Raw genomic sequence first — 26299 nt, 5'->3', positions numbered from 1 at the left:
ATAGTTTTACTTTCATTTAATCATTAAAGGAATAGAAAATATCAAAGTGTATTGTACAATAATTCCTCTTCAGGGGACACCATCTTGTCGGAGGCACCTTACATGCCAGATGGGGAGGGTTGTGAGCTCTGAAGAAGCTGGGGCTATACCAGAAGTAGCATAGCTGCTTGCAGGGTCACGAAAGCTGAATTGGCCCCAGCAGAGGAGCCAGATGAAACGTGTCCCTCACAACATGGTAAGGGGGCCCAAAAGACTAAGTTGTCTGACTGTCTCAAATGAAAACCTGGTTCCCCAAGTTGGGGCTGAGTGCAGGCTCAATACACCTGACTTGTAAAAAGCATATAATCATGAATAATTTAACAAGAAATGCCAGACTGCCCTTATTAAGGAACAGGACTATGGATATACCAATGCTTAAGTTTGGAACATGGAATGTTCATACACTGTTGCAGATAGGAGCTATAAATAATATTGTGGAATAGAAGGTATGGAATGGGTATTGTTGCACTTCAGGAAGTCAGATGGAAGAGGTGAGATTCATAACCATAAATTCTGCCTATATTATTCAGGGAAATAAGAAAGACAACAGGAGCTGGAGTTGGGTTTTTAGTATCCAAGAACATGTGTGGATCTGTTATTGCTTTCACTTCACATAGTGAAAGAATATGTACCCTCCTTACCAAAGGCAAATTTCACAATGTGAACTTTGTGAACATATGTGCACCTACAGATAAATGAGATGAAGATATGGTTTCACTGATAAGTTACATGTGATTTGTTATAGAATAATAGACATGACTCCAAAATAGTCTATGGTGACTACTATGCCAAACTGAATGGAGAACATGCTTTCAGAAGTGTGTCTGGTAAGGAATGTCTGCACAATGAAACTAGTAATAACAGTACTAAGGGTTGTCCAGTTTGTTCTGTGAACAAGTTAAAGACAGTTAGTAACTGTGTCCCAAGGAAAAATATCCACAAAGGAAATTGCAAAATACCAGGAAAAAATGAAGCAAACCTTACAGACTATATATTGGTATTGAAAAGGTGGGCATCTGATTTGGAAAACAGTGAGCTTCTATCAGTTTTTCCATTCTTCTGTAAATAATTTGTGACTGTATTTTGCAACCAAGAGTCATTGAAGTGACTGTTCACTAATAGCTGTTGGTTTCTTTTCGTTAATATTCAACTTTTCGTTACACTGGGACAAAAGATGTCCAGTCTTCTGCTATCTGAAACATTTTATTGGCTTCTTCTTCTTCTTGTATTTAGAGGGTTAAGCCAGTCCTGTTCTGTCTTTGAAGCATAAGCATCTGACTCATTTTTCACCTTCTGTAGAATCTTTACCTTCACGCTATCTGTGTAATGGGTATTCCCGAATTTTCCAAACCCATAATCATAAGTGAATATTTCTCTGGTAGTCCAGCTAAGAATAAAGTGCCAATCCATTCTGATGCAATTTCAAAACTGATATCCCTTAGAATATTTGAGATTGAAATTATTTTATTCTCACATTCATCCATCCATCCACTTGTTCAATCTTGTATTTATCAGCTTACAAAGTAATCCTACTTTTCTAGCAAAACCTCAATCTTCTAATGCATTCAGTTTGTCCAATAGCTCCTTTGCTGACATAGCCTTTTTCCATTTGAACAGATTTTACTGGATCAATCAAAAGGATTAGTTTTGATTTCGCATTCCAATCCTTAGCAGAAAAACTTGATTCTGTAGATTTCAATGTACCTTTTATGACGTCCTGCGGGTCATCCAAGTGCAAATACATCTCAGTGGCAAATTTTCAAGTTGCATAATTCTTGCAACCTGCAAGCCATGCAATTTGTGGTACCTGTGCTGTACTCATATTAACAGTCACATTTATTTACCATACGCACAATGAAGCTAAAACTTCTGCACACTTTTGCATGAAAACTCATCACCAGGAAATTTATTATATTACTTTAATTCAATGATGGGCCGATAACTTGTTCAATTCTTTAGTTTAGCACGGCACAATGATGGGAAAAATTGTTTAGCGACAACATTAAAACTTATATTTTATTAACACATAGCTCATTTTACATATAGGTTATGCACAAGATCTCACTGCCACTCAATAGCCGTAGAATACCATTTCACAGAGGCCTAATGCACTCAGCAAAATGTATCCTATACACAACTATATATAATGAAAAATATGTGGGTCATATATCTCCAACAATATCCACACCTGTCACCAACTGCCATGTTTGAAAATGGGATTATTAAATTCTTCTTGAAGTCTGAGGGTATTTTACCTGTCTCACATATTTTAGAGAACTGGTAGAATAGTTTTTTATGGGTGGCTCTCCCATGAATCTCAATAATTCGGAGGAAATGTCATCTATTCCGGGGCTTTGTTTTGACTTAGGTCCTTCAGTGCTCTGTCAAATTCATCTCATAGTATCATATCCCCCATATCATCTTCATATAATTTCTCTTCTCTTTCTATGATATTGCTTTCAAGTTCACTTCCATTATTCAGCCCTTCCTTTTACACCTTCCACCTTCCAGTTTTCCCTTATTTGATCAGTACTGGGTTACCATCTGAGCTCATGATATACACACAGCTGCCACTTACTTCTCCAAAAATCTCTTTAATCTTCCTATAAGCAGCATCTGAATTCATCCCAGTTATGCATGCTTCTACAGTCTTGCATTAGTCCTTTAGCCTTTTCTGCTTAGCTGTTTTGCATTTTCTGTCAATCTCATTTTTTAGCTCATTGCATTCCCTTTCATCTGTTCCATTTGTTCGAAATGGTTTTTTTTTTCATTTTGTTAAGGAAATTCAGTTATCTCATGTCATACAAGAATTTGTGTGAGGCTTTGTTTTTTCAATTTTTTGTCTGTAAACCAACACAGTTTTTGCAAAGGCATGGGTACAGAATCAGCTATTACCCAGTTCATTGAAAATATTGTAATGGGTCTCAACAGAAACAATAGTACAATAGTAGCATTCAATACAGTCAAACAGCAAAAGAAGATAGTCAGACCAATCATGTTCAAAAAACAAAGAGACAATTGTAAACCATTATTTAAGAAACTAAATATTTTGCCTCTCCCATGCCAATACATACTAGAATTATTATTCTTTACCCAAAAAAAGGATCAACAACAATTAGCAAAAATATGGATAACCACAATTATGACACAAGATCAAAAACCTCTCTAAGAATACTTCCCCACTCAACAAAACTGTACAGTGATGGTGTCAAGTGCATGGGAATAAAATTATATAACCATCTTCCAACTTTTATACAAGAAATCAAAGAAATAAATAAATCCAAACAGACGGTGAAATCTCTTTTTAATAAAAGACTGCTTTTATACCATCCAGGTATATTTGGAATCAAAATTGTCTTAGTGCATGATCATGTATCAAAGCTGAATGTTATTAAGTCAATTTTGTCACATCATGTAACAATTCTCTGTAAAGCTGTAACTTTAAGTAACATAATTTGTAGATAATGTAAAATAATCATACTTCTGTGTTCTTGTTTACTGTTTTAGACTCCTGTAAACTGTACATTTGTATTGATTTATCCCACATCGATTGTATAAGCCATTGTACTGATTTGATCTATGGGACAAATAAGTAATAAATAAATAAATGATATCTTGCTAGACAAATTAGAAGCAATTAGTATACAAGGAGGTGGGGGGGGGGGGGAGGGGGGGGAGAAAAAGATATCAGTTATATATCTGTAATAAGAAATAAGTAGTAGAAGTTTCCTCAGCAAACATTACTAACCAATGTATTGTCTACGGACCTGATATTCAGACCGTACCAAATGGGGTACCACAGGGCAGTGTTCTAAGACCTCTCTTATTTTTTATTTGTGTAAACTTTGTCAAGACTCCAATCAATGGTATTCACATAACCCTGTTTGCTGATGACAAAAATGTCATCATAACTGATATAAACCAGGTATTTCCAACATCTGCAAACAGAGTTTTGGAATTGATGTGAAATGAACAAGTTAAGATTAAATATGAGGTCTGTTCAAAACATTCCGGAGTTTTGTCCACAAATTTTTTCTGTGCTTACCTTTTACTTATTGTGCATGATCTCCTTCAAAATACTATCTCCACATTTGATGCACTGTTTCCAGTGCTGTTTCCACTCCCAGAAGCAGTGTAGGTACACCTTTTGCTGTATTGCATGAATTGTGAATTGTGAAATTTATTGAACACACCTTGTACACTGATGGAGAAAGATTGCATCACCAAGAAGGACCTGTGCAACATAAACAAAAGTTGGTAGGCATGTTTCTACATCTGAAAGATGATGTCTGTGCAAATTCCACACAAGTTACATAAGAGTGGTGCTATTAGTGCTATTGCAAGGATGCAAATCAGGTTTGCTTTAATGAACACTGTAATGGTCATGAGTGTTAGTTATCTTTGAGGTTGGACATGGTGAGGTGGTGTTAGTCAACAAAACCTTTAAAACGACATTATCAAAACCTCACTGTGTTTGAATGAGGGTGTGTAAGAGGGCTTCAAGAAGCTGGGTGTACTTTCTGTGATATTGCAGGAAGACTTGGCAGGAATGTAGCCACTGTACATGATTGCAGGCAGTGGTGGTCACAAAAATGTGTGGCTGCAAGAAGACAGGGGCCTAGACAGCCATGTGGCACTACTAAGAGGACAATCATCCTTTCAGTGTATGGCCCTGGTACATTGTACTGTGTGTGCAACACCAATTTGACAGCAGTTGGTGCCACAGTGACACATCAAACTGTTACAAATCAGTTACTCTGAGCCAGATGCCCAGTAGAATACTTTCTGCTGACCCCAAACCATCGCCATTTGCGGCTGCAGTGATGTCAAGGAGGAGCATTGGAGGCAGGTTGTAAGGCCATTGTGTTTCGTGATGTAAGCTGGTTCTGCCTCAGTGCCAGTGATGGCACGTGTTGGTCAGAAGGAGGCCAGGTGAGGCCCTGAAACCACTCTGGTTGTGTACTTGACACATCAGACCTACTCCTAGAGTTATTTTCTGGAGTGTGATTTCAATGACAGCAGGAGCACTGCCATGGTTATCCCACACACCCTGACTGCAAATTTGTACATCAGTCTGATGCTTCAACCTGTTGTGCTGCCATTCAATAACAATATACTAGGAACTGTTTTCCAACAGGATAATGTTTGCCCACATACATCTACAGAGTTGCCTTGGCCTGCTCAATCACCAGATCTGTCTCCAATTGAGCACATATTGGACATTGTCAGATGACATCTCCAGCATCATGCATCAACCAGCATTAACAATCCCTGTATTGATTGACCAAGTGCAACAGGCATGGAATTCCATCCTACAAACTGACATCAGCCACCTGTACAATAAAATGCATGCACGTTTGCATGCTTGCATTCAATGTTCTAATGGTTACAGTGGTTATTAATGTATCAGCATTTCATATTTCCAATGGCTTATCTCACATTTACATTAATTGTGATCTTACAATGTTAATCAATTACATATGTTATCTAGACTAATGCATTCCCAAAGTTCATTACTCTATATTAATTATTTTTTGGTGGAGCAATTTTTTCCTTCAGTGTATTTTTAAAAAATTATATCCATTACAGGAAATAAAGCCACATTATGAGCTGGACCTCAGAATACATAATAAAGAAACTGAGATGGTAACTGTCACAAAATTTTTAGGTGTGCACATAAATGACAATTTAGACTGGGTATCCCACCTCCTCTGTCTCACTAACAATTTAAGCTCTCCTTACTTTGCATTATCTGTAATCAGTATTGTGTGCAGTAAACAGTCTAGTAGAATTGTCTACTTTGAGTACATCCATTCTGCTATTACCTATGGCCTCACCTCCTTGGAACAAACTTCACTCTACAAAAACAATTTATAAGAATAATTACCAACAATTCAAGGCTAACACCCTCCTAGTAGATATTTCAACAGCTAAATACTCCATCCTTACTGTGCCTCTGTATAGAAAAACTGTAATTGATATAAAAAGGTAAATCGACAATTCGAAAATTAACTCAGATATTCACTCTTACAATACAGAGTAAACATGGCTTTAGCACAAAAGCAAAGAAACGTTCAAGGTAGTAGATTGCATAACAAACTTCCAGCCCAGATAAAAGAAATAAAAAATTGTCTTCATTTAAGAAAGCAGAGTTCAAATATTTAACGACCATCTGTTACTACAATGTAAATGAATACCTGTAATAATCTTTTAGCAAATAATAATATTCATATACTGTCTCAACAGTATTTTTAATCCTGTAGCAGCTACGGCGTGAAATAAGATTTGAACAAAAGTGTTAGAACTATTATGTGTTTGTATGAAAATGTCAGTTATGTATTCAGTATAAAATATCTTTACATATGTTTAAGTAACTAACCAAATCTGTGTTATACTTTTTTATGTTATGTACTTTCTGACAAAATCCATGCAATATACATTGTCTCTGGATGAATAAACTGCTTTTGCTGCTACTACTGCTACTACTACCACTATTTGATCCTCTGCACTTTCACTATTTCATCTCTCTTCTGTATTCCTTTCATCTCTATTCTGTTGTATTCCTTTCTGCTGTTTCAGTCAATAATTGCCTAATACTCCTTCTGAAATTCTCAATAACCTCTGGTCCCTTTATTTTAAGTAGGTCCCATATCCATGATTTTCTAACTTTTTACAATTTCTTGAGTTATAATTTGCAGTGCATAATAAGTAACAAATTAATATCACACTTCTCATTTGCCTCAGGAAATATCTTAGAGTTTAAAACTTGTTTTGACATCTGTGTCTCACCCAATTTAAAACCTCCAGATATCTTCCATGTATAACATTTTCCTAGTGGATTCTTAAACTAGGTGATAGTGATGATTAAATTATGGTCTGTACAAATTTCTAGCAGGCGGCTTCCTCTTTCATTCATTTCCCCAGTTGTTGTTCTCATATCTTTCCTTCTCTTCCTTTCCATACTATTGAATCCCACTCTCCAATTAGAATTAAATTTTTGTCTGCCTTAACTATCTTAATAATTTGTTTTATCTCTTCAGACATTATTTCATTCTCTTGATCATCTGAAGAGCTAGTTGGCATATAAACTTCCACTAATGCATAGGGTGTTGGCTTGATGTTTATTTTGTCTCAACGATGTTTTCACAATGCTACTCTTAGTGACTTACCTACATTCCTTTTTTCTTTTAGTCATTATAAAATCTATTCCTACATTACACTTATTTGATTTTTTATTTATTTGTTGGTACCCATCTGACCAGAAGTCTGGTGTTCCTGCTACCACTCTTGAGTCATTCCAGCTGCACCTAACTTCAGTCTATCCATTTCCCTTTTCAAATTCTCTAACCCACCTACACAATTAAAGAATCTAATATTCCATGCTCTGGCACATAAACACCATTTTGTTTCTCCTGCAGACAATATCCTCGTAAGTAGTTCTCATATGCCGATCTGAAAGGGGGACTGCTTTACCTCCATAATATTTTACTCAAGAGCTGCATGCCTCCAGAAAAACAACAGCTATAGTTTTCTCTTGCTTTCAGCAGTTCACAGTACTGGCAAAGCAAGGCCATTCTAGCTGATGTTAGAAGATCCAATCAGTCAATAATCCCTTTTCTGTAGGTATCCCTCTGTTGTGGTTGCACCTACAGTACATTTATTTATGTTGTTGAGGATAGCAAGTTGCCCCACACTGACAAGCTCATGGTTCATGAAATACATTACCAGCTCACTCAACATGCCAATGCTGACATCCTGTTATGTATACTGATGTTTCCTAATCATGATTCTGATAATAAAGAAGCACTCTGTTTCTGACATCATTAGGAACACACTGCATGAATTTCTCATGATGACCTGGGAGGTGGCTATACTCACAGATTAGGACCTAATGCACAGAAAGGTTATGTACATTTATACTGACTGAAGCATCCAGAAAAACTAAGGATCAGCACTATGGACCTATTTTTTGAGACTCCACATGCTCAATGTTAATCAGGGGGCACTCCTGTTGGCCCAGAAGAGTCCAGGTACCATGTTGTAGTCCCAGCTACAGTCTATCCTCACATCCTCAAGTTGTTACACAAAGCACTCAGGGGGATATCAAGGATGAAGGTGTTGTCAGGGTGTTACTTTATTGGTGGTGACTTAGAAGGTGCAGTCCAGGCTTTCAAAACTTTTGCTTGAAACCCATTGTACTCACTCATTGTAAAATTTGTCTCTGGAGACAACTCTCACCATAGGACTGATGCATGCCGACCTGAACAGCTTTTTCAGAGGAGCTATTTGCTTTCTTGTAGTGGGTGCTGTCTCTAACTTACCTATGTTGCTCAGAAATTGTCAGTGGCTTCACCTGCTACAATCTGAGTACTGATGAAAATATGTGCCGTGTTGTTGTTGTTGTTGTTGTTGTTGCTGTTGTCTTCAGTGTGAAGAATGGTTTAGTGCAGTTCTCCCCACTCCTCCATGCTGAGCGAAGCTCTTCAGCTTTGAATAACAGTTGTAACCCACATGCTTATGAATATACTTACTGTATATCTCTTGGTCTGCCTTTATGATTTTTGCTCCCCACCCCCTACACTTCCCTCCAATACTAAATTGATGATCTCTTGATATTTCATAATGTGTTCCATCAACTATTCCTTTCTTTTGGTCAAGTTGTGACACAAATTTCTTGTCTCCCTATTTCTATTCAGTATCATCTCATTATTTATATGATCTAACCTTTTGATCTTCAAAATATTTGTCTCTAGCATCACATTTGTCTAAACTGTTTATCATCCATATTTCACTTCCATACATTGCTACACTCCAGACAAATACCTTCAGCAATGACTTCCTAATACTTAACTCTATTTTTGATGTTAAAAAAGTCTCTTCTTCAGAAATACTTTTACATCTTCTCTAGTTCAACCATCATCAGTTATTTTGCTGCCCAAAGAGCAAAACTCATCTACTTCAAGTGTCTCATTTCCTGATCTAATTCCCTTAGCATCACTTGATTTAATTCGACTACATTCCATTATTCTTGTTTCGCTTTTGTTGATGTTCATCTTATATCTTCCTTTCAAGACACTGTCCATTATGTCCAACTGCTCTTCCAAGTCCTTTACTGTATCTGACATAATTACAGTGTCATTGGCAAACAGAGTATTTATTTCTTCTACCTGAACTTTAATTCGTACTCCAAACTTTTCTTTGGTTCTCTATACTGCTTGTTCAATGTACAGATTGAATGACATCAGAGACAGGCTACAATCCTGTCTCACTCCCTTCTCAACCACTGCTTGCCTTTCATGCCCACTGACTCATAACTGCCATCTGGTTTCTGTACAAGTGGTAAATAGTCTTTTGCTCTGTGTATTTTACCCCCACACCTCCAAAATTTCAAAGAGAGTATTCCCATCAACATTGTCAAAAGCTGTTTCTAAGTCTACAAATGCTATGAACACAGGTTTACCATTCCTTAAACTATCTTCTAAGATAAGTCATAGGGCCAGTATTACATTGCATGTTCCTACATTTCTCTGAAATCCAAACAAATCTTCTCCAAAGTCAGCTCCTAACAGTTTTTCCATTTGTCTGTAAAAAATTCATATTAGCACACACATCAGAAAAAGTATTGCATCACCACAGTTCCCAGATGTTGACTGTGGATATTTTATCACAGACACAGTCCCTATGACTGTTCAGAGATGTCACTAAACCTGCCCAAAGATGTAAACAACCATGCATGAGCAGCACCTATTAGACAGAGGGAGTCTGACAGCTGATCAGTTCCAGTCATTGCACCAGGAGGTACACAGCTCATGTTATTTGTAGTTCAAACAAGCCTAGACAGTCAATACCATGGTTCAATTATGTCCACATTGTTACTTTGTGCCAGGAAGGGCTCTCAACAAGGTGTCCAGGCGTCTCGGACTGAACCAAAGCAATGTTGTCCGGACATGGAGGAGATACAGAGACAGATGACATGCCTTTCTCAGGCTGCCCAAGGGCTACTACTGCAGTGGATGACCATATGGCTTGGAGGAACCCTGACAGCAATACCACCATGTCAAATAATCCTTTTCGTGCAGCCATAGGATATCATGTTACGACTCAAACTGTGTGCAATAGGCTGCATGATGCACAACTTCACTCTCAACATCCATGGCAAGGTCCATCCTTGCAACCATGACACCATGCAGTGCAGTACAGATGGGCCCAAGAACTGCTGAATGGACCGCTCAGGATTGGTATCATGTTATTTTCAGTGATGAGTGTCGCATATGCCTTCAACCAGACAATTTTCAGAGATGTGTGTGGAGAGAATCTGGTCAGCCTGAACGCCTTAGAGACAGTGTCCAGTGAATGCAGCAAGGTGGAGGTTCCCTGCTGTTTTGGGGTGACTTTATGTGGGGCCGGCATACGCCACTGGTGGCACCTTAATAGCTGTACGATATGTGAATTCCATTCCCCAACTGATAGTGCAACCATATCAGGAGCATATTGTCGAAGCATTCGTCTTCATGGATGACAATTTTATCACAGACACAGTCCCTTTTACTGTTCAGATATGTTACTAAACCTGCCCAAAGATGTAAACAACCATGCATGAGCAGCACCTATTAGACAGAGGGAGTCTGACACATCTTGTGAATGACTTCTTTCAGGATAATGACACCACTCGACTTGAGTGACCAGCATGTTCTCCAGACATGAACCCTATTGAACATGCCTGTTATAGAATGAAAAGGGCTGTTTATGGATGACGTGTCCCACCAATCACTCTGAGGGATCTACATAGAATTGCCATTGAGGAGTGAAACAATCTGGACCAACAGTGCCTTGATGAAATTGTGGATAGTATACCATGACAAATACAGGCATGCATCAATGCAAGAGGATGTGCTACTGGGTATTAGAGGTACCAGAGTGTACAGCAGGCTGGCCCACCACCTCTGAAGGTCTCACTGTATGATGGTACAACATGCAATGTGTGGTTTTCATGAGCAATAAAAAGATGGAAATGTTGTTAATATTGATCTTTGTTCCAATTTTCTGTACAGGTTCCAAAACTCTCAGAACTGAGATGATGCAAAACTATTTTTGATTTGTGTATTTTGTAACCGTGATAGTTCAATAATTTTCAGACCTCTCAGCACAGCTTTCTTTGGACTTGGAATTATTATATTCTTTTTGAATTCTGAAGATACTTTGCCTGTCTCATATGTCTTGTAAACCAGGTGAATGAGTTTTGTCATGGCTGCCTGGCTCTCCCAAGGCTATCAGTGCTTCTGATGGAATATCATCTACGTCCAGGGCCTTGTTTTGTCTTAGATTTTTCAGAGATCTGTCAAGTTCTCACACTTTCAGAGCTGTGTCAAATTCTTATCACATTATCATATCTTTCACCTCATCTTCATCTATGTCCTCTTCCCTTTCTCTGATATTGCCTTCATGTTCATCTCCCTGGTATGGACCCTTTATATATTCCTTCCATCTTTTAGCTTTTGCTCTTTTGCTCAGGATTGGTTTTTCATCTGAGCTCTTGATATTCATATAGCTGCTTCTCTTTTTCCCCAAAGGCATCCTTAATTTTCATATAGGTGGTATCTCTTTCACCTAATGAAATAAGCTTCTGAAGCTTTACGTTTGTCTGCTAACGATTCCTGCTTACCCATCTCACACTTCCTGTCAATCTCATTTTTTAAAAGTTTGAATTCCATTTCTCCTGCTTCATTTGCTGCATTTTTGTATTTTCTCCTTTCATCAGTTAATTTCAATATCCCTTGTGTTATCCAAGGATTTTTATTAGGCCTTGTATTTTTACCTATTTGTCCTCTGCTGCCTTCACTATTTCATCTCTTAAAGCTGCCCATTCATCTGCTACTGTATTCCTTCTCCTCTTCTAGTCAACTGTTCTGTAATGCTCCATCTGAAAGCCTCAGCAACCTCTGATTCTTCCAACTTAACCAGGTCACATCTCCTTAATTTCTTACCTTCTTGTAGTTTCTGTAGTTTTAATCTACAGTTTATAATCAATAAATTGTGGTCATAGCCCACATCTGCCCCTGAAAATGTCTTAGAGCTAAAAATCTGATTCCAAAATCTCTGTCTCATGATTATATAATCAATCTATTACCTTCCAGCTTCTCCAGGTCTGTTCTGCATATACAGCCTTCTTCCAGATTGTTAAACCAAATTTTAGTGATTATTAAATTATGCTCTGTGCAAAATTCTATCAGGTGGCTTCCTCTTTTGTTCCTTTCCCCCAGCCCTTATTCACCTACTAATTTTCCTCATCTAAAATGCCATGCTTCAAACTGCAGAATGGATATTCATCATAAAGGGCCACATACTATTGTATCTGCAATGGCCTACATTTCGTATCAGATGAGTTCCGTTCTTTTTGTCATAAGAAAAGTAGAGTGGTTGATCTAAATGTCCAAGACTCAAAGTAACACAATGATGATGATAGTGACTTCTGATGTATTCATGACATGCCTTCTTGCTTTGTATAGATCCATCACTGTACAGAACCATACACCAACACAGGCACCATAGCCATTTGACCTTCTGCCCCTATAAAGCAATCCCATTCCTTGCAACCATGGCGGTACTACTGTATTGGTTCTCTAGTTTGGGGCTATTCTGGGTTGAACTCAAGGGGTTGTCACTGGCCACATGTTAAATGAAGTAGCAGCCAAACAAGAACATTTCCTGGGTCATAAGAATCATCTCCACCCATGAGAACTAAATGATATTACATCCCCAAATACGATCCTGTCAGGCCAAAGTAACTTCTCAAGACTACCACCAGTGCCAGTTTTGCCGTGCATCTGGTCCAGATGCATACTGTCACTTTATCTATCTGCCGAAGTTTCTTGTATCCATCCCCTGTGTGTCATGGGTGAGGCCTCCATCCATGCCATGGGCCCATTAAGTCGAGATCATAGGAGATGGACTATGAGGAGCCTAAGGAGATAAAGCCACTACCACCAGTTGTGGAACTTTCATCTCTACTGGACGAAAAATTCCCTGAGGCTCTTCGCATGCAGCCAGTTACGATTAATGGAGCCACTGGCAGCAATTCTGACCTCCCCTGTGCTCCTTGTATCACCAGCTCCAGTCCTACCATGGGCAATACCATTCTTAAGGTCTGTTTAAAAGGTGGAAGTGATCAAATATCCTGCCACTCCAGCAATATCTTGGCAAACTCATAGAGATATTATTTGTATGGCTAAAAGATACGATTTTGGTAGTCATGACTCATGAGATCTGGCAGACGTGCCACTTGTGGATGTCTGTTAGTCTTTGACAGCAAATAAATATCCAGCACAGCAGGTGAATCAACAATCAAATAAACTGTTCTGGCCTTGTTAAATGGTACCAGTTTGAGTTCATGTTGTTTGCAGTCACATCATTCACTCTCTACTACATTTACAGCCATAGTGTTAGCATGAACTTTGGTTTCCACTTGTTATGAAGATTTTGAACTAGATTACAGCACAAAAGGACATTGTCCTTACATCACATTCATCAATCCAGCAACACTCCTAGCCTCAATCTGCACTAGCCCCTATCTTGACCTCACAGTCCATGTGTGCCTGGATCTTGCAATGAAGTTCAGACCAGCTTTTATCCTTACACTTCATTCATTTCACACTTGTTCTTTTCAATGGTCAGGATCAATGTCTCAATGATTCAATGGTCTGTAAGAGTAACCTTTCTTTGTGTGAGCACAGTGAGCTATATCATCTTGGAATTGCCTGCTGAGGTTCTCTCCCCCCCCCCCCCCCCCCCTCAACCATCCCCCCCTCTTCCCACCCTCTCCCCTAGCCAACCACATCTTCAGAGTTTTATTCAGTTGACTTAGTAGGTAGAACTGCAGTGGGCCCCCTCATCTTGGCTGTGTCTATTCACTGTCATTTGCATTCAGGAGGATGATGGTTCAAACCTGCATCTGGCAATCCTAGTTTAGGTTTTCCGTGATTCCCCTAAATCACTTATGACAAATGTTGGGAGAGTTCCTTCGAAAGTGCATGCATGATTTTCTTCTCCATCCTTCCCTAATTTGAGCATATGCCTCTCTCTAATGACCTTATCATCAACAGAATGTTAAACACTATTCTCCTACTCCTCCTATTCTCTGTCAAGCTGCATTTTAACAATGAAAATTTTGCTTTTGCTGTTAAAACAGCAAGCATGAAAATTGTTGAGGGCACACAGAAGACACCAAATTGCTCTGTGCTCTTCAGGTGAAATAATGATGCCAGGGGGATAAATTATATCCCTAAAATACCCCCACCGGAAAGTGCTGATGGACTGATTTCAGAAGACTGGACCAGCCATTCAATCAGAGTGTGTTGTCTGTACCACTTTCTGAGAATTTCTGGTGCAACTAATTCCATACTGTCCCAGTGTTGAGGGGGTGATCCATCCTGCTGCTGCCACAACAGATCAGAGTAACTTCACTCTTGGAGTAAAGGTTGACAGTGTCCCTTATGTGGTTCAGGTAATGCTCACTGTTGACACTATCTCCAAAGATTAGAAGGCCAATGACACTTAGGTATATGACATTTCACCAGAACTTTTCTTGCCATATTCAGTAACCATCTTTGGAATCAACTCTGCCAGCAAACACAGTATTATGTTGGTTCATATAACCAGACAGGTAAAATTTTACTTTATCAGTCCTCTCAACACCATATTCTAACCATGGATCCTATTGGCAAGCCAGTCTTAAGAAAACTGCAGGAAATGATAAGGATCATATTCATTCAACCTGTTGACATCTGTCAGGTGATGTAATTTCAATTTAGTATATCTGAGCATTCATTGTATTGATTAACGGAAAATTTCATATAAAGATGTGAAACAAATACTAACAAAGAGATAGAGGGGCTGGCCAGTACTTACCTCAGCTCAGTACAGCCGATAGTTACACAAAACAGAACAGAAAATTTACATTCCTAGCTTTCGGAACTTTGTTCCTTCATTAGGGAGGAGAGATGGGAAAAAAGGGAAGAAGGGAAAGTGGATTCAATTACTCACAACCCAGGTTATGAAGCAACAGGGAAAGGTAAACAGGGAGAGTAGCAAGGATGGAGGCATGGTCGTCAGAGGAAAGCCAAAGATATTCTACTGTTAAGTACTGTGCCAGCTACAAACCAAAGAGGATGCATACAGAAGTAAAGAGGTATATAATATTAAGATAAACACAACTATGTAGGATGAAAAGATTCATGAATGGCTAAAGAGGAGAGGGAAAAAGGAGAAGACTGAAGAGTAAATGTGAGTGAGGTTGGTTAACTTAGGTTCAGTCCAAGGGGATGGCAGGAGGAAAGGATGTGTTGGAGTGCAAGTTCCCATTTCCGCAATTCTGAGGGACTGGTGTTGGGTGGGAGAAGCCAAATGGCACGTACGTTGTAGCAGGTTCCTAGGTCCCTAGAATTATGCTGGATGTCATGCTCTGCTACTGTACCTGTACCCACCCACATCTACAGCTAATTTTTCGCTGTGATTGCTACCACCAAGGAACTACAATCTAATTTATGGCCAAGTATGTCACAAGTCTGTTTCCAAATTTTGGTTTGCTGTCTGTCAGATGTTTTGCATCACTGGGTAAGTGATAAAAAGCTTGTTATAGCAATGTACGCCCATTTTTGTGCTAAAGACAATCTTAATGTGGAGTAATGAATGTCACTTTTCATTCAACACACACATGACTGCCAACTACAGCATCTTGGGCTGGCATTCTGGCTCATGATACTGGAGCTGGCAGTCATGCGTGCATGAGGTGTGCTTGCTTGTATTTATGAATGGTGTGTGTCTTTCTTTTCCTGATGAAGGTTGTGGCCAAAAGCTTTATGTAAGAGTCTTTTAATTGTGCATGTCTGCAATTTAATGTGTCTTCTTTACGGTAAGTCGCGATCTGTCTTTTCCTTCATTAGTGATATTCCTACCTGGAGTTTCCATTGTTTGATTTCATTTTTCCTTTTGTTATTGTAGTTACTTACTGCAATGTTCCTTTTGAACTGTAGTGGATTATTTACAACAAATTTCATGAGGAAATAAATATAATGTGAAACAGCAATCAGAATGCCCAACTCCTTCAACACATGTCTACAAGATGATCATGGGTGGCCATCACATATTATCCTTACAGCATATTTTTGTACAATGAAGATTTTCTTTCTTAAAGATGAGTTGTATTTGTGGGGATGGCAATACTAACACTTGCTTCACAGCAGCTCCTTGTTCTTGGACATGTTCACAGTTTATTACCTCCCCAAATATGGTGTGCCCAGTAAAGTGGCAGTCACATCTAAATTTGTGTTTAAACACAGAGTGGTCTTCATCTTTGGTCCATGCAATGCATTTTCATGGTACGCTACTGGCCATTAAAATTGCTACACCAAGAAGAAATGCAGATGATAAACGGGTATTCATTTGACAAATATATTATAGTAGAACTGACATGTGATTAAATTTTCACGCAATTTGGGTGCATAGATCCTGAGAAATCAGTACCCAGAACAACCATCTCTGGCCGTAATAATGGCCTTGATACACCTGGGCATTGAGTCAAACAGAGCTTGGATGGCGTGTAAAGACTCAACACAATACCACAGTTCATCAAGAGTAGTGACTGGCGTATTGTGACGAGCCAGTTGCTCGGCCACCATTGACCAGACGTTTTCAATTGGTGAGAGATCTGGAGAATAATCTGGCCAGGGCAGCAGTCAAACATTTTCTGTATCCAGAAACTCCCTTACAGGACCTGCAACATGCGGTCATGCATTATCCTGCTGAAATGTTGGGTTTTGCAGGGATTAAATGAAGGGTAGAGCCATGGGTCATAACACGTCTGAAATCTAACATCCACTGTTCAAAGTGCCCTCAAGGTGAACAAGAGGTGACCAAGACGTGTACTCAATGGCACCCCATAGCATCACGCCAGGTGATACACCAGTATGGCGACGATGAATACACGCTTCCAATGTGCGTTCCCTGCGATGTCGCCAAACATGGATGTGACCATCATGATGCTGTAAACAGAACCTGGATTCATCCAAAAAAATGATGTTTTGCCATTCGTGCACCCAGGTTCGTCGTTGAGTACACCATCACAGGCACTCCTGTCTGTGATGCAGCATCAAGGGTAACCGCAGCCTTGGTCTCCGAGCTGATAGTCCATGCTGCTGCAAACGTCGTCGAACTGTTCGTGCAGATGGTTATTGTCTTACAAACAACCCCATCTATTGACTCAGGGAACGAAACGTAGCTGCATGATCCCCTACAGCCATGTGGATAAGATGCCTGTCATCTCAACTGCTAGTGATACGAGAACAATGGGATCCAGCCCGGCATTCCGTATTACTCTCCTGAACCCACCAATTCCATATTCTGCTAATAGTCATTGGATCTTGACCAACGCGAGCAGCAATGTCGCGATACGATAAACTGCAATTGCAAAAGGCTACAATTCAACCTTTGTCAAAGTCGGAAACTTGATGGTACACATTTCTCCTCCTAACACAAGGCATCACAACAACGTTTCACCAGTCAACTGGTGTTTGTGTGTGAGAAATCGGTTGGAAACTTTCCTCATGTCAGCACATTGTAGGTGTTGCCACCGGCTCCAACCTTGTGTGAATGCTCTGAAAAGCTTATCATTTGCATATCACAGCATCTTCTTCCTGTCAGTTAAATTTCGTGTCTGTAGCACATCATCTTCATGGTGTAGCAATTTTAATGGCCAGTAGTGTATATATGGTGATGAACTTCCCACAAGTTTTCAGTTGTTGATCACAGGCATACACGATACACATTGTGCCAGAGGAATACTGCTAGTTGCGATTTCAGAAGTTCTATCTGCAACCTTTAAGAAATGAGCACTTTAGAAGATTATAATATGACATCTCTGCTAGGTGTTCAAAGTAAAGCTAGTCACAAATGTTCTGCTACACATTATTATGATTCAACCTTCAGTCCACTACTTATGGGACAATGGTATGTTACAGCAAATGAAAATTACTATCAAACTTCGACTCAAACCTGGATCTCTTGCTTGTCATGATCCATATCTAAGTCCAAGTTGTACATAAAGTTTAATTTGCTAAGACAAATTTTTTATACTTTCTCTCCAGTGCATTTACTCCTTGGTGGCGATTGTTGCTAATAATAGAAATCAGTTTCACTTAAATTATACTTTAGACAACCAAAATACAAGACAAAAAGGTATACCCATGTGCAGTAGGCCTATGCCTTGTCCCTCTTGAGTTCATAGTGGGTTCTTGTACTTCACTTTGAAATTCTTCAACAAACTCCCTTCTGATGTAAAGCAAGATATTGAAAATTCTAATAAATTCGAAAGAAAACTAAAAAATATATTTATAGTCAGTTCTTGTATAACTTTGAGGGTTGAAGATTTCTTGTAGCCAAATGACTTACAGAAATATTGTTTCTACATAGCCCTTTATCTATAGTGTGTCAATAACTGTTGGTCAATGATAAATATTAATATTGACATTTAGATATTAAACTAGTAACAGAAGATAAACAGCAGGTTTTTAATACAAGATCGAGTAGAATGAATAGTATGATCTGAGTCACACGGTATGGTGCCCGTCTTGCAGCTGCATGAACCATACATCCACGCTGCATATTGAGGAAGGATGGCCATTTGTAATTATGACCCCAAGGGGTTCAGAGCATCAGATCAGATTAGATTAGATTAATACTTGTTCCATAGATCATGAATACGACACTTCGTAATGATGTGGAACGTGTCAGGTTAAAGAAAGATGTCTGTACAAGCTATTACATTACACAAAATATTGCATGACACTAATGCTTAAGTTAGTTTTTTTTCCCTCCCTTAATTTATATCTAAAAATTCAGCCAATGAGTAGAAGGAGTTGTCATCTAGAAATTCTTTTAATTTATTTTTAAATGTTGGTTGACTATCTGTCAGGCTTTTGATGCTGTTTGGTAGCTGACCAAAGACTTTTGTGGCAGAAAAATTTACCCCCTTCTGTGCCAAAGTCAGATTTAACCCTGCATAGTGAAGATCATCCTTTCTCCTTGTATTATAGCTATGCACACTGCATTTACCTTGAGCGTATATCAAAATTAATGAGTCTCCATTCACAGCTTAGTGACTCTTTTGTCACTGTGCAAGTTGAAACAACATGATAAGGTCGTGGATCTTTCAATAACTGTACAATTGGTGCAACAATTCAAGACTACAGCAGCTTGAGCAAAGAAGGAAAGTCCAGGGAACTGGAAGACAGTGGACTGAAGAGTGAGCGAAGGAGGCCCATCAAGCACTCATCTAAAATCCTCACCCTTCTGCTGCCAGATATGCTTTGGCACTAACAACAGCAGTGTAATGTTACCTGCCATCATCCATGATAACCTGCACATTTACCCATAAAAATTGTAGGTCATACAGAAACTAAATAAACAAAATAAAAGTGCCTGGTAGATTTCAGCTTGCATTTCCTTGAATTTGTAGCAGAAAACCAGCAGATATGAAAATATAAATTGATGTTAGGTGACACCCATTTTTATCTAGATTGTGGTGGAAGTAAACAGCATTACAGATACTGGGTACCACATAGGTGAGATAAATCTCCTCAGCTGTGAGAGAAGCCCCTGCACTGTGAACATGTGACTGTGTAGTGCAACATGGTTTTGTGTGGCATCATTGGTCCATATTCTTTTGAGGATCTTTATTTATGTTCAGTAACAGTTACTAGGGATCACTACATCTTAATGTTAAATGGCTTCCTCCTTCCAAAGTTGAACAGTGACATATGGTTCCAACAGGATTGTGGAAGATCTCATACAGCCCATCAGTTGATGTATATCTTGGGGCATCATTTTCCTGGTTGATTTTTTTCCAGATTTGAAGACATTGATAGGCCAGAACAATCACCCAATTTTACTGTCCTGACTTGTTCTTGTGGGTGTGTCTGAAGAGTCAAATGTTTGCTACACATCATAATATCATGGTTGAAAACCAGGAAAGGACTCACACGGCTGTGGAGTAGATCTCATTGAACTGAGTGAGTGCTTTACTTTATTTATGTGTATATTGATGAGTTCCCAAGGAACAGGGCAGTGCAGCAGCCAGCACACTGCACTAAAATTAAGCAGGAGCAATGTTCTCTCCCTTTTTAATCCATTCCACATCTTTGCAATTTCCATTTCATCACATCTTTGCAGTTTTTCCTTCATAGTGGATTCTACAGGTTACGATGAATGAATAAATGAATAAAACAGTCTGTACCAAAGGATTTGAGTTCAGTCTTTCTCATACAAATATCTGTCCTATCTGAGTTTTGCAGCAGACACTATATAGGGAAGGAAAAATAAAACTGGCCCAGAAAATTATATGTAATTGACCCTTTATAATGAACAGAAGAACTGCACTCCCAGAAAATGCTGAAGACCATGATTTCAGTGCACCAACTGGTTGTTGCTGCATGTATGCTCATACACATCTCTCACATACTCTATTCTGAGTACTTGGTTGTGTCATTATTTTTGAGTTTGTGAGAGGAGCAGATGTGGCTGATGACTAGTTGAACATAACACAAAATGGTGCTGATGATAAAACAGTGTCTGGTCATTGCTGAGTGTTATACAAAGTACAATTAGTGGAAAATGTGTTTCGAACTGTTTATGCAATAGCTTAAAACTGGAAGTGTTTTGGCAAAACCTCCAACAAAGTCTGATGTGCAAAACTTAATGGCAAAAGGCACAAAACAGACCCTGTAGTGAATAAAAACCACAAGTTAAGTAACATGGGTTATCCCTGCATCAGTCTTACTGTAAGTATAAATACTTTGCAGGCCAGTTTTATTTGGCCACTCTGACCTACCAAGGCATTGTACTCTAATGACCCGTATAAAATCACAAACTTTGTATGTAATAAAAGAAACAGTCAATTGCCAATGTTCTACTAAGCACAAAATTAAGTACAGCTAACATGAAACAAACAGTTTCAAGGCACTGGACAACTGCAAAGGGAAGCAAAATGACCAAAATATAGCAAGCATGGTTTTGATGGGGTAACATATTGTTTGTAGAGATGAGAGTTTCTTTTTGGGCGCAGGAGTATGAGAGAGAACATGAGCAAAAAGACAAATGCTAAAGCTGATGGCTCTTAGAAAACACTGTATGCTGTGAAATGCAATGTACATTTAATTAAAAATCATTGAACTTCTTTGATAAAATTTCTTGTTTTAAGGGAGCACTTGTCTTTGTGAATGAAGTGCTCTTCATACATACATACACACACACACACACACACACACACACACACACACACACACACACACACACACACATGCAAGCATGCACAGAAGCATGTAACAGAAGGAGAAAATGCTAGTCTTAGTGTTTTAATAATTTGTGTTTTCCATGCCCACAGTGACATCACGTTTTCTGATACAGTCCAAGGATGCAGCACTGTATCGGAGTGTGCATTCAAATGCAAGTGAACACCTTAAAAGCATTTTACGTGAGGAAATAAATAACATAAAAGCAGCTGGTATATGGAGGGAGGAAAGGATTATCACATCGAGCCAAAGCACTTTGATCAGTGTCGCTGGTCAAAACACGAAGATACTGAATTTCTGTGCCAATAATTATCTTGGTTTATCGGTAAGTATAGTGCAGTTGCATACAAATTATCTATGGATATTATAGCTATGCAATCTATGCTTTCATATTTTTATTTTATTATTTCAGCTGTAACTTTACACTCATTAATAATAGTCATTTTTTACTTATTCTTGTATAGTAGTTCTGTCATACAGCAATACTTCAGGTATGTTCAAACTAAACAAAATCAGCTTCACAGTTAGCAGTGATTCATGGTTTCCTGAGAGGTACCACAAAATTATAAATATTGTTGTTGTTGTGCTATTCTGTCCAAAGACTGGTTTGATGCAGCTCTCCATGCTATTCTATCCTATGCAAGCCTCTTCATCTCTGAGTAACTACGTCCTTCAGAATCTGCTTCATGTACTCATCTCCGGGTCTCTCTATACAATTTTTACCCTTCACGCTTCCCTCCAGTACTAAATTGGTGATCCCTTGATGACTCAGATTGTATCCTACCACCGATCCCTTCTTCTAGTCAAGCTGTTCCACAATTCCTCTTCTCCTCAATTCTATTCAGTACCTCCTCATTAGTTATGTGATCTATCTTTCTAATTTTCAGCATTCTTCTGTAGCACCACATTTGAAAAGCTTCTATTCTCTTCTTGTCTCAACTGTTTATCATCCGTGTTTCACACCCATATATAGCTACACTCCATACAAATACTTTCAGGAAAGACTTTCTGACACTTAAATCTATACTTGATGTTATCAAATTTCTCTTCTTCAGAACCTCATTCCTTGCCATCACCAGTCTACATTTTATATCCTCTTTGCTATGACCATCCTTAGTTATTTTGCTGCCCAAATAGCAAAACTCATCTACTACTTTAAGTATCTCATTTCCTAATCTAATTCCTTCAGCATCACCTGAATTAATTTGACTACATCAAATTATCCTTGTTTTGCTTTTGTTGATGTTATCTTGTAGCCTCCTTTCAGGACACTGCTCTTTCTGTTCAGCTGTTCTTCCAAGCCCTCTGCTGTCTCTGACAGAATTACAATATCATTGGCGAACCTCAAGGTTTTTATTTCTTCTCCCTGAATTTTAATTCCTACTACAATTTTTTCCTGGTTCCTTTACTGCTCATTCAATGTACAGATTGAATAACACAGGGGGGGGGGGGGGGGGGGTAGGTTACAACTCTGTCTCACTCCCTTCTCAACCATTGCTTCCCTCTCATGGCCTTCGACTCTTACAAGTGCCTTGAAAAAGAGTATTCCAAACAAATTTTCAAAATTTCTTTAAGTCTACTAATGATAGAAACGTTGTTTTGCCTTTCCTTAACCTAGCTTCTAAGATAAGTCATATGTCAATATTAACTCACATGTTCCTACATTTCTAAGGAATCCAAATTGATCTTTCCTAAGGTCGGCTTCTACCAGTTTTTCCATTCATCTGTAAACAATTTGTGTTAGTATTTTGCAACAATGACTTATTAAACTGATAGTTCAGTAATTTTCACACCTCTCAGCACCTGCTTTCTTTGGAGTTGGGATTATTATATTCTTCTTGAAGTTTGAGAGTATTTCCCCTGTCTTATACATCGTCCCCACCAGTTTGATCTTTGATCATGGCTGGCTCTCCCAAGGCTGTCAGTAGTTCTAACATAATGTCGTCTACTCCTGGGGCCTTGTATCTACTTAGGTCTTTCAGTGCTCTGTCAAAATCTTCACTCATAATTATATCTCCCATCTCATCTTCATCTACATCCTTGTCCATTTCCGTAATAGTGCCCTCAAGTAAATCGTGCTTATATAGACCCTCTATATACTCCTTCCACCTTTCAGCTTTCCCTTCTTTGCTTAGGACTAGTTTACCATCTGAGCTCTTGATATTCATACAGTATGTTCTTTTATGCTTCAAAGCTCTATTTTATTATGTTGTAGGTGGCATCTACCATATCACTAGTGATGTATGCTTCTACATCCTTACATTTGTCCTCTAGCCATTCCTGCTTAGCCATTTTGCACTTTCTGTTGATCTCATTTTTGAGACATTTGTATTCCTTTTTGCCTATTTCATTTACTGAATTTTTATGTTTTCTCCTTTCATCAATTAAATTCAGTATTTCTTATGTTACCCAAGGATTTCTACTAGCTCTCATCTTTTTACCTACTTGATCCAGTATTTCACCATTCAGAGTTACACAGTCTTCTTCTACTATATTCCTTTTCCCTGTTCTCGTCACTTGTTCCCTAATGTTCCCTCTGAAACTCTTTACAACCTCTAGTTCCTTCAGTTTATCCAGGTCCCATCTTCTTAAATTCCCACTGTTTTGCAGTTTTTTTTAGTTTTAATCTACAGTTTATAACCAATACATTGTGGTCAGAGCCCATATCTGCCCTTCAAAATGTCTTACAATTTAAAATCTGGTTCCTAAATCTCTGTCTTACCATTATATAATCAATCTGAAACCTTCTGGCATCTCCAGATCCCTTCCACATATACAACCTTGTTTCATGATTCTTAAACCAAGTGTTAGTGATGATTAAATTATGCTCTGTGCAAAATTCTTCCAGGCGGCTTCCTATTTCATTCCTTTCCCCCATTCCATATTCACCTACTACTTTTCCTTCTCTGACTTCAAATTCCAGTTCCCCATAACTGTTAAATTTTCATCTCCCTTAACTATTTGAATAATTTATTTTGTCTCATCATACATTTCTTTCCCTTTCCTACTATCGAATTCCAGGCCACCATAACTATTAAATTTTTGTCTCCCTTAACTATTTGAATAATTTCTTTTACGTCATCATACATTTATTTCCTTTTCCTACTATCCAATTCCAGATCTGACTATTAAATTTTTGTCTCCCTTAACTATTTGAATAATTTGTATTGTCTCTTCATACATTTCTTCAATCTCTTCATCATCTGCAGAGCCAGTTGGCAAATAAACTTGTACTACTGTGGTAGGGGTGGGCTTTGTGTCTGTCTTGGCTTCAATAATGTGTTCACTAGGCTGTTTGTGGTAGCTTATCCATGTTCCTATTTTTTTTTATTCATTGTTATACATACTCCTGCATTGATTTTCTATTTATAATCCTGTATTCACCTGACCAGAAGTACTGTTCCTCCTGCCACCAAACTTCACTAATTCCCAATGTACCTAACTTTAACTTATACATTTCACTTTTTAAATTTTCTATCCTACGTGTCCAATTAAGGGATCTGACATTCCACACTTTGATCTGTAGAACACTAGTTTTGTTTCTCCTGATAATGGCATCCTTCTGAATAGTCCCCACCCAGAGATCCAAATGGGGGACTATTTTATCTCAGGAATATTTTACCCAAGAGGACGCCATCATCAAATAACCATACAGTAAAGCTGCATACCCTCAGGAAAAGTTATGGCTTTAGTTTCCCCTTGCTTTCAGCTGTTTGCAGTACCAGTGCAGCAATGGCAGTACCAGTGCAGCAATGCTGTTTTGGCTGATACTAGAAGGCCAGTTCAATCAATCATCCAGACTGTTGCCCTTGCAACTACTGAATAGGCTGCTGCTCCTGTTTAGGAATTACACATTTGTCTGGCCTCTCAACAGATACCCCTCCATTGTGGTTGCACCTATGGTACGACTATCTGTATCACTGAGGCATATAAGCCTCCCCACCACCGGCAAGGTCAATGGTTCATGGGGAGGGGGTGGAGGATAAATATTACACATTCATTATATGATAACAAGTACACTTAATTTAATAGATATAATGTAATTTGTTTTCTTTCAGAATCATCCAGAAGTAGTCCATGCAGCAAAAGCAGCTCTTGAAAAATATGGTGCTGGATTGAGTTCAGTTCGTTTCATTTGTGGAACACAAAGTATACATAAGGTAAAAAATTAATATTGTTATTATCATCAAATAATCATTATTATAGTCCAACTTATTTAAACAAGACTGGAGTTTTGTTTCTTCATTGCTAAATTAATGTCTAAGATGTGATATGTGAATTATGCTACATACTAAGGAAATTTTCAAATCTTGCAGGAACTAGAAAAGAAAATTGCAGACTTCCATTGTAAGGAAGACACTATATTGTATCCCAGTTGTTTTGATGCAAATGGTGGCTTTTTTGAGTCAGTGCTTACACCAAAAGATGCAGTTCTTTCTGATGAACTGAACCATGCTTCCATCATTGATGGTATACGTCTCTGCAAGGCACAGAAGTTCAGATACAAACACAGAGATATGGCAGGTACTCGGGTGCAATATGTGTAATCAACCAGTTTGTAACAAGTGAAATTTATTGAATCTGATGATGCCTTTTCACAGCACTTGTTAGAATATTTCAGACATTAGAGAAAACTGGCTCTCAGGCAACAGTGTACTGAATCCATGTTCACACTTGATGAATCAAATTACAATCAGTTATATATCTTACCACACTGTAAGTAAGAAAGAGATTGTTATTTGTATTTATAGTAATAGAGAGGTATCACAAATACTGAAGCACACTGGAAAAAAATTAACAGGCTGCCAAAGTATGAGTCATGGTTTTAGAATCCCAGGTAAATTTAAAAAAAATAAATTGTAGTGCCTCTTCCATCCAAACTGCTCACTTGTGAAATCCTTGAATCTGGAGCTGAAAATGTC

At 38.5% G+C, this 26299-nt stretch overlaps 1 protein-coding gene across 1 annotated transcript in view; it reads left to right on the top strand.

Moving 5' to 3' along the window:
• Nucleotides 1-26299, top strand: part of LOC126365930 (2-amino-3-ketobutyrate coenzyme A ligase, mitochondrial) — a 72338-nt gene that overhangs the window by 8405 nt on the left and 37634 nt on the right. The window contains exons 2-4 of the mRNA XM_050008697.1: nucleotides 21470-21702; nucleotides 25436-25537; nucleotides 25694-25901. Of these exons, the coding sequence (XP_049864654.1) occupies nucleotides 21470-21702; nucleotides 25436-25537; nucleotides 25694-25901 (543 nt within the window). The remainder of the gene's footprint in view (nucleotides 1-21469; nucleotides 21703-25435; nucleotides 25538-25693; nucleotides 25902-26299) is intronic.

The sequence above is a fragment of the Schistocerca gregaria genome, chromosome 4 (genome assembly GCF_023897955.1).
Source record: "Schistocerca gregaria isolate iqSchGreg1 chromosome 4, iqSchGreg1.2, whole genome shotgun sequence".
NCBI lineage: Eukaryota > Metazoa > Arthropoda > Insecta > Orthoptera > Acrididae > Schistocerca > Schistocerca gregaria.
This window is presented reverse-complemented; position numbering and strand designations above follow the sequence as displayed.